The sequence below is a fragment of the Poromitra crassiceps genome (assembly GCF_964638095.1).
Source record: "Poromitra crassiceps genome assembly, chromosome: 10".
In the NCBI taxonomy this organism is placed as follows: Eukaryota; Metazoa; Chordata; class Actinopteri; order Beryciformes; family Melamphaidae; genus Poromitra; species Poromitra crassiceps.
This window is the reverse complement of record NC_139631.1, coordinates 46,311,996-46,322,072: the sequence shown is the minus strand read 5'-3', so window position 1 is coordinate 46,322,072 and position 10,077 is coordinate 46,311,996. Positions and strand designations below refer to the sequence as shown.

General features: G+C 44.1%; 1 protein-coding gene across 1 annotated transcript in view; it reads right to left on the bottom strand.

Annotated features, from left to right (window-relative positions):
* Positions 1-373: 373 nt before the first annotated feature.
* Positions 374-10,077, bottom strand: part of LOC310784476 (torsin-2A-like) — a gene marked incomplete at its 5' end in the record, with an annotated part of 29,860 nt that continues 20,156 nt past the window's right edge. The window contains one exon of the mRNA XM_083645465.1: positions 374-2,856. Coding sequence (XP_083501591.1) covers positions 2,612-2,856 — 245 coding nt within the window. The 3' untranslated portion in view covers positions 374-2,611. The remainder of the gene's footprint in view (positions 2,857-10,077) is intronic.

Here is a 10,077-nt window from a genome sequence, read left to right as displayed (position 1 = left end):
AACTTTATTAGCACTTGAAGTGATATTAAGTAGCACTTTCACAAAGTGCTTTACCGTACATATGCTTTTACAACAAGCCAATAGTAAACATGTTGTCCCCCACCAGTGATGTAGGTCCACCCTTGGGTCAGTCCCATTCATTATCTTTTTTTTAATTATCAACTTTTAGTACCATTCATTGTCAATGCCGCCCCCTAGCGGCACAAAGTCAATATTACAGTGTGACTAATGATTCATAGCCTCCCCTTTGGTGGGAGACGATGAGTAAAAAAAAATAAAAAATAAAAAATGAATCAATATAAATGTTAAAACGGAAGACTAATTTCAGGTCTGAAACACCACAAAACTAGACTTTTTTGTGTTTAAAATTTATTTTCAGTTACACTGCAGTACCTAAAAAAAACACATTTGGCTTTGTGGCTTTGAGATGGGCAACAGCCACAGAGATGAAGACAACAGTCCAATAGAGGAGCAAAGTTTGGTCATGTCAACCATCATGTCAACCTACACATGCCTCACATCAGCGTCAGAGAACTTACCATCACGACAGACTGCTGTTCTGTTCATAGTGTACATGTTATGGTCAAAACCTTAGTTCTGTTCATAGTGTACACGTTATGGTCAAAACCTTAGTTCTGTTCATAGTGTACATGTTATGGTCAAAACCTTAGTTCTGTTCATAGTGTACATGTTATGGTCAAAACCTTAGTTCTGTTCATAGTGTACATGTTCTGGTCCAAACCTTAGTTGATTGTGACTGAATGTTGAAAGTCCATCAAACAGCGTTCAGCCTACTTTTATGTAGTGTAGTAGGCGTCTTTTACTTCCCTTTTATACTGTCTCTGTATCATGTGTCACTACTGTGTCACTGAGGCGTCACATGTACTTGGTGAATTACTTTTTTTCTATTCTTTTGTATTTTTTGACCTGCTGTTTAAAGTTTGATCACAGCCATCATGACATAAAACAAATCATCCAAATTATTTGTGCGATCCAAATCCTGCACCTCTGAACAGATTTGTGTGAATTTCATTGGATTTGGCAGAGGGCCAGAGGCACATTTGCTTATATTACTTATCATCGACTGCATGTCGACACTTTGCCTTCACAAAGACAAAGAGTGTGTAAACTTAAAGAGAAGTACTCCTTTATAAAAACAGGTCCACTTCTCCTCCATAGAACTTCATCTAGTAAAGTGCACAATATCCACGCAGTCTGTTACCTTAAAAATAACTCATAAAGTAAAGCAACAAAATACAACAAAAGACTCTAAAAAGAAATGAGATTTAACAATGAAATCATATCTAACGGATTAAATTAATTAAAAAGCACCAAGCTGCAAGTCAACTCTCCCTCACCAGTGATCTTCTCTTGGCAATGAATATAAGGACTTTACTGCCACCTAATGGTAAAAAAGGATAATTTGCTCCCACCCCACACTGTAACTTCAAACATGTAGGTAAACCTAAGTAAGCCCTTTTTCAAGTAAAATCCTAATTCTGATTCTGATTTCTTTTCTTTTTACAATAGATTTCTTTGATCATCTTAAAATGGCTCTTTAGTTTGGCCAGAGATATTTTTCAGTACCACCGCAGCTTCCCATAAGACTAATCCTACACTTGTAAAAAGCCTGTGACATGTCTAGTTTGGTGCTGGTATAACAAACATGATTATTTTTCATTATTTTGATAACTAGACGAGACAGACAAGTTGAACCCGCCACAGAGTTTTTAGGAGAGCGCTACACAAAGTGCAGAGAGGGGAGGAAGCTTTACTATAGATTGCTGATCCAAAATAAAACTTCAAAGCAGAAATCTACATCTAAAGAAAGCGCTCTCCTTTAAACCGCAGTTAGCCAGCTAACAGTTAGCCAGCTAACAGTTAGCCAGCTAACAGAGCCCCGGCCGGCCAGCTCTGCTGCTCAGCGGCCACCAGTACAACACTGTGGTTGAACTGGGAAGCTTCCAGTGTGAATGTGAAGCCGGGCGATGCCGTTAAAACATAGAATTCCATAATGAAGGCTAAGCAAAACGGTTCCCTTGCTTGGATCAATTATGATAAAAAAAAAGGGGGGGGGGGGGGGGGGGGCGAGTCACAACCTCTGAAATCTAAAACCACGCTGGAGATACTTATAAGTTCAGGAAGGAAATATTGAGCTGGGTTTGAGGTCGAGCGTGGCGGGCCTCATGGGCTTGGACCAAAGAAACGGACTGGATTCTATTTCCGTTCTGTTTCTGATGTTTGGACGCTGCACCGAACAGACAGGCAACACTTTGGGGGAATAACCGCTCCTGTACCCACAGAACGGACTGGCGTTTCTGGGTGTGTGCACTTCAGAGTCTGGTAAAGCTCCGGTGCCTTCGGGGGAAACTCCGGGCCAACAGCAGGGCTGAAATGTTCAACGGATGGATGTATAGTCGGCTACGAGTTCGGTTTCCCATGACGCCAAGTTCCAGAGGTGCTGCTCTGTCTGCCCTCTCTGTGGAAAGGGAGGAAGACTACTCCCCCCCCCCACGGAGATCCAAACAGCTCTGCTCCTTCTCAACGTTCCGTTTCCCAGCTCGTCGTTGCCGGGGAGAACTTCCTCTTTCCACTCCCGTCCACCACTCGCTCACAGGAACAGGTTGATTTTGGCTGGGACGGCCTTGCAGCCCGTGGTGGAGAAGTAGCGTCCTTTGTCGGGCGCGTAGATCATGTCGCCCCCTACAGCCTCGGCCACGTCACTACGCCAGCACTGGCCCCGCTGGCACAGCTGGTGGCGGGCACAGCGCTCCACGTGGCGCCTGGTCAGCGGCAGGAAGGGGACAAAGCGGGTGACCAGCTTCTGTTGGATGATGGAGGAGTGGTAGAAGCCACCTGCAGGGAGAGGGACTCAGGTCAGGTCGCTTCATCAAGCTCAGTAGGTCTCAAACTGTGCCCCCTTCACCTGACTACAACATTTGGCTTAGAAAACGGCAAGAGAAAACTTAGAGAAAGCATAATGATGCAATGAATGAATTATAACCCACATTTGAAGAATATAACATTACGAAATAAGAAATTGAGTGAAAGAGTTGCAATTACCGTAAATTCCGGACTATAAGGCGCACCGGTCTATAAGACGCACCTTCAAAGGTGACTATTTTTTTCTTCTATAAGCCGCACCGGTCTATAAGCCGCGGGTGTTTTGATGTTTAATTACCATATGTAAGGCTTCGTGCACAGAGGGGATTGTCGGGAAAGAGATGGCTGTTTGGGGAAGCTCCCATTTATTAACATTTCAACAAAACAAGTTGCATATTTGCATAACGTATTCAAGTGTTACCATTTAGTGCAATAGTAGCTACAGAACATGTACTGTGCTGTGTAAATTTAGGGGTCCTTGGCATGAAAAAGGTTGAAAACCACTGATCTACATTATAGCCTACAGTAGTACCATAACAAAAAACAAAGCTTACAGCGCTTGACGAGGCAATATCAATGGCTAAATTAAATGTGTTTTTTTTAAAGTGCAAAATAAAGTGCCTGTAACACGACAGTAAGCGCGTAAGCCTAAAGTTGCAGTAACACGGCTGCTTAAAATATACGGTAATCAGCCTACCAGAAAAGTCATTAATCCTCGTCTTCATCTTTTAGGCTAAGGTGCAGTACACGGCTGTAACCAGAAAAGTCAAGTCATTAATCCTCATCTTCGTCTTCTTCCTGCGTACTAAAACCACCAAAGTCCTCATCTTCAGTGTCGGAAACGAACAGGCTCAGGGTGGCTTCGTCAGCCACTCTCCTCTCTCCTTCGTTGTCGCTCTCAAAACCAACGAACTCCTCTTCGTCACTGTCGGAATCGAACAGCCTCTGAAGGCCCTCAGCTGGCGGCGTCCTCCTCTTCATCACGCAGCAGTCCAGCCTTTCGGAACCCGTTGTTGATCGTGGATGTTTTGACACTCCTCCACGCTGTCAGGATCCACTGGCAAACTTGAGCCTTCAGTCGGATCTGAACGGCACCTCGGCCGTCTGCTCTCTGTGTCAACACCCTGATGCCAAGGTTACGTGCTGCTACTCGATTTCCTTCTTTCCTTCTTCTTCTCGCCGCCATCGTCGTAACACAGCCAGTTCTCCATCTTTTGAAGCATGATGTTAGATTACAACGAGCTAGTTGTGTGGCTTAGCCTTCCAAAATGTTGCTGTTAGTTTTTTAGAATGTAATACATAGAATTGGGAATGTTACATTCAATTTCATTCAGACTGTCTTTCAAGCTCAATCGCTGCCTTTTTCCCCCCGGAGCGAGGGAGGAGGGAGGGTGTTTTACCGTAGTGGCTGAGAGAGCGTAGTGGCACAGTGCTCCAATCAGGTCGCGAGACACATTTTTTGCAACATCATCCAATCAGGGTCTCGCTCTCGTAATGTCTGTCTTGCTCTCGTTCTGCCTCATACCAACATCCATAGATTTTGGAGGTTCCCGAGTGGCCGTTTGCTGAAAAAATCCATAGATAAGACGCACCGTTATTTAAGCCGCAGGGGCCAAAAAAGGCCAAAAAACGGGAAAAAAGCCGCGGCTTATAGTCCGGAATTTACGGTAGTGCCTCCTGAGCAGATTTATTTGAACATTTCCTTTATTTTAATATTTTCTTTATTTTCTTTTTAATTTTTACATTTTTATATTTTCCATTTTCTCTCAAGTACCCCCTGTAGTGCCGCCACGTCCCCCTAGAGGAGTGGCTCGCAACCTTTTCCGACTCATGGCCCACTTGAAAATCTCAGCAATGTTTGCAGCCCACATCCGACAGGAGGCCAAATAATGCAGAGCACCTTATTTGAACGATGAAAGGAGCTGTCTATCAGCACCACACAGAAACCACAAACTACAAGTGCATCTGCAACAGGTTCATCAACAAATACTGGATTACAAATGAAATAACGGTATCATTCAACAATGAAGAAATGCATTCTCATACATGATGATAATAATTACATTTCCCCCCCAAATGTTTTGTAAATTATTTGGCGGACCACTTTACTTTACTTTACTTTATTGCATTTGGCAGACGCCTTTGTCCAAAGCGACTTACAACATCACATCTCATCAGAATACACAAGAAATACACAGAACAATTGAAAGTAATAAATATAAGAACGTAGTGTAGTAAAAAACATGTAATACAATCAATAAGAGTCAGATATCCTGGTCTATCATGAACTAGAGTAACACCTTATGGGGATACAAATAATGTAAAGAATAGTCAGGGGCGTAGCTAGCAGCATGTGAGCGTTTAAGAAATGGTTAAGATTCAGAAAGGCCCAGGTGAAGGCCGAAAAGGTGGGTCTTTAGTCTCCGACGAAAAATTGCCAGTGATTCGGCCATTCTGATCGAGGGGGGAAGCTCATTCCACCACTGAGGAGCCAGTGAGGAAAAAAGTTGCGATCGGGACAAGCGACCTTCGGGCCCATGTAGTGATGGAGGGGCAAGGCAAGCTGGACAGGTAGAGGAGCGGAGGCAGCGATGCAAAGTTTGGAAACCTACCAAAGATTGCAGATATGGCGGGGCTTGAAATACCTTCGCGGCCCACCAGTGGGTCCTGGCCCACAGGTTGGGAATGCTGCCCTAGGGGTACGCGACGTGTACCCCGGTTTGGAAACCAGTGATCTTCTAGGTGGAACAAGGCTTACACACAAAGCTCTCAGCTAATAAGCTTTTTGATCAGTTTACCAGACCTATCTCCACACTTCATTTAGTGCTGGAGAAAGGTCTGCAGGGATTCCACTAGACTTTTTTCTGATGGCCAATGCGGCCGGTAATGTTCCAGATTTTCATTTTGTCTGGTTCTCTTTCACACAGCAATTTGTCACAAACGCACCAAACTTTCTGAACGATGTCAGGTAGTCGAAACAGTCACTCATCTATTGGACAGAATAGAGAAGGGAAATCTCTCCTCTCTTCAGCAGGCTTCTTGCCTGGCTGAGGGCTGACTGAACAACACAAGTGAATCCGCAAAACACAAACCATGGAGCAACACCACCTGCGATATTGGGATTTCTGGTTTAGTGTTACTATCAAATAAATATTTGACAAGAATGTGCCCAATATGAGCAGCAGATGAGGCAGAAAGCTGTTGAACATTTCATTCTGCAGATGAGACGAGTAGCCTACGTACCGAAGGAGACAGGCAAGCCAGCTGTTGAGAAAGGATGTGTTGTTGTTATGACGACGTAGCCTCTATGTCACGACGCGGCGCGCAGGTACTGTTACACGTGTGCACGCCGCAGTGTTTGTTTTGTTTTGCTCCCTACTACCGTCTTCTACTCATGATGCACTGCATGAGTGCATCAGATGCACTGGCGCTCTTGTGTTTAGTCCGTTTTGCTTTCACACAACAAATGAACCGTGCCAGGGTTCACTTGGAAGCGAACCGAGACCCACGTTTTCAAGCGGACCAGAGTTTGTTTGTTTGTTCCGCCCCAGAGTTTGTTTGCGCTTTCACACCACCCCAAACGAAGCGTATTATTCGAGGAAACGAACCTCATGGTGCGGTTAAAGCGGACTAAACAGCTTATATGTGAAAGCGACCTTACAAAAAAGGCCACTTAAAAACAGAATCACGTTTGGTAGCCTATGGAGAGCCATTTGCGCTTTATGCCTACCCCACACTACAGGATAATTTGCAAGATTATGGCCAAGATTCCCCCCTCCCGATTTTCTCGGGGTGCTCCCGATTTGAAGCGCGTCGGGCAGATAATCTTCCCAAATGATCCTGTAGTGTGTGGGGTTCAAAGATTCACAATCGGGAAGACTGCCTCTTCCCGATTGTGAATCGGGCATATCTAACATGTTAGATATTTACAACCCGACAGGCGATTGCATATTGAGCAGAGAGCCAGTAGTAGCTGCGTTTCCATTACAGTTTTTCGCAAAATAATCTGGTCCGCGTCCGCTCGCAGCCCCGCACAGAAACAAAGAACGAGGAAATTGTCATCGAGGTGAAATACCCGTGCGTCTTTGAACGGGACGGAAAACTAAATGCTATACTGCAAAGCATGTAGCCTACAACAAGCGCTTAGGTCTCAGCTTCCCGCATCGGCGAGTGTCCGCACGGAAAAGTGAGTCAAATCAGCAGACGCGCCCCTCCACAAGACACCTGTGCAGACGGTTTTCGCCTGGCCGTGCACAGTAGGCCTACACCCCGAATGGACGCGGCTGTCCGCGCAAATATTAGTTAAACAAATCCTTTCAGTGCAAATGCATTATAAAAACAAAAAATAAAATTTGTTTAGAAAACGAAATGACACTACTACACCCGGTGCGCACACTGAATAGGCATTTTAAAAGTTAACGCCCTGCTTCCAAGGTGAATCTTCGGCATAATCTTCTAGTGTGTGGGGTTGCGTTTGAACAGACGCGATTGTGTGTGTGTCCCAAGATTGAAATGTTAAAAAATCGGCTCTCTCTGTCCTGTAGTGTGTGGGCTCTCAAGATTTTTATAATCTTCAAGGATTTGAAAATCCTGTAGTGTGGGGTAGGCATTAGTTGCCACTAATGGGCTATTGTGCGCATTACTTGGCCCTTTTATTTGCACTGTTGCCATTCTAATTAATTATCTGCATCTCTGCTCGTTTGTGAAGCGGTAGCCTAATGAGCATTGACTGGGGTGGGCCTGGCAACATAGCCTATCTTACAGGTCACACAAGATTAGGCTATTTTAATATAAATTAATATGCTGTTCATTTCTTTCTTTATTTCTTTGGCATATTTCCAACAAGCCACATAAGCCGTTGACGTTTTAATATGCCGGCTCACTGCACGTGATACCGCCCAAAAGCCGGCCAGCTAACGCAATCCCTGGAGGTCTGGCATTATCATTCTGGCATAGGGTCAAAACACTCTGTCTTGTTTGTGTGCGTGTGGTCTGACTGAGGAAGTCATTCTCCGAGATTGGTACAAACTGCTGTCCCACAACCAAAAAACAATTTAAAAAAGCATTTAAAGTAGCTATGCAAATCTGATATGTTTACTAAAATCATTCTATTATCCATTCGAAACCCAAATAATATTTGAGATAGCTGTATAATAAATCTAACATTGAACCAATTTGGGAGAATGACCTAACGATGTGTGTGTTTAGAAAGAATAGAGCCAGTGTGAGACTGCGTTGTGGACTTGTCGGGGGATTCTCCTGGTGGAATATCTTGTCATGTGTGATCCCCCGTCGCAGCTCAGTCATATAGTGTGAAAACCAAAAGGAGACGAGGATCTTGTAGTCTGTATGTGCTATTACCAAACTCCATCTGATCTGCTGAGTCTCTCTCTATCTTTAAGAAGAGACTGCAGCTCTTTCATGAACACCTTCACACTTGATGAGCATGAATGATGAAAGGGATTGATGTAAAAGTGATAATAGATGTACATGAATGTTAATCTCATGAATGATGAATAATTAAAATAAAAAAAATCCTCTGCACTCTGTGCACTGCACTGTACTGTAGGTCCATTCAGACTCAAGCTTGGCCTCATGGCACTGACTCATGTTGTTGTCTTCTGACTAGATCATTGCTTGTGTTGTACATCGTTTTGGATAAAAGTCTTCTAAGTGAAATTGCAACATTGTAAGTAAACTGTTTCCCGTTTCTCAATTAACACTGTGAATGGCTATTTAGGTTAAGTTAAGTTATCCTTTATTTGAAGGAATACTATTAAATATATCACCCTTCTTTAAGGATGCTTTGAAGGCCTGGTTGAGTTTCCAGTATTCCCCTCCAGATAACCCAGAAGATATCAAATCAGGTATAATGGATGAACTCAGAAGTGTTAATAGCTGGAAAGCCATTCTTATGGGAAACACTATAGAGTCATAAATGACATACAAGATGGCATAGGTGACTTTCTTTCACACAAACCATTGTTGCTGTATGTATGGTCAGATATGCCATACATTTAAGGGCGCTTTCACACCTACCTCGTTTGGTCCGGACTTTCCAGTTTGATCCGAACCAAAATGACAGGTGTGAAACCTCCCACGGACCATGGTGCGGACCAAAGACCGAGTCTTTGATCCGACCAAAAGAGGTGGTCTCGGTCCGGACCAAGCTGGACCAAGGTTCGCTTCCTGTGCAGTGTGAAAGCATTTTATTGGAAGGTTCGCACTATCGGACCAATTACAGGAAGCTACAGCTGACTCATCACTCGTCACGTTGCCAGAAAGGCTTGCAGGATGGCTTGCAGTCTTCGCCCCCTTGCCTGTCTGCGTTGGTACAATTTGCGCACAACAAGGGTGTTCATTTGGTGAATTCGAACTGTAAAATCTACTTTCACGTGTGGTGTGTGAGTCAAGGATCACACACTTGTGAACAGATTGCTAGTTTTAATAACGTGAGTTGCGGACCAGATACATTGGCATGTAATCATGAACTGGCTATACGCTACCGGTGTCATGCCGAGTTTTGCACCCCCGCCGAGAATTGCACCCTCACCATATTTTGGGGCTGTTTTAACTTAAAAAACAGGGATGCAAATCTCGGCAGGTACAAACCGCAGAGACTTGCACCCCCCTCCATAAAGCCAGGAGAGATCCCCAGGTCTCGAGGTCCTCTGTACCCGGATTTTAAGCACCAAAGTCGGCTTCCATGAGGCAGAAGAGAGCCCCAAGCATGGAAGTCACCTCCATGCGGATCTAATGCATCAAAGTCGGTCTCCATGAGCCAGGACAGACCCCCTGGCTTGGAGATCACGTCTACCCAGACAATTATATCATTTTTAAACAGTTAAGTTTCCGTATAAATCATTAGAATATGCTCCCGGAAGGTGGGCATGCAAAAAAAAAAGGTGTGAAATGGCCCTTAAGACCGCTTGGGATTTGTTTTGAATTTACACCCTTTTAAAATTTTTACAGCTAATTTATTTTTTAATGTAGTAAGAGGCCAATTTCTTTTGGAGAGGATGGTGGCTGCAGGCGGTTGTGAGGTGCAGCATGATAAGAAGTGGGAGAGGGTCTGCTCCAGTGACTATGTTTACCTGCACACAATATTCCACTATTATTCGGAAAATGACAATATTCTGAATTTGATAAGGGTCATGTAAACACCATATTCCAGTTGCCTTTTCTGAATTTGGC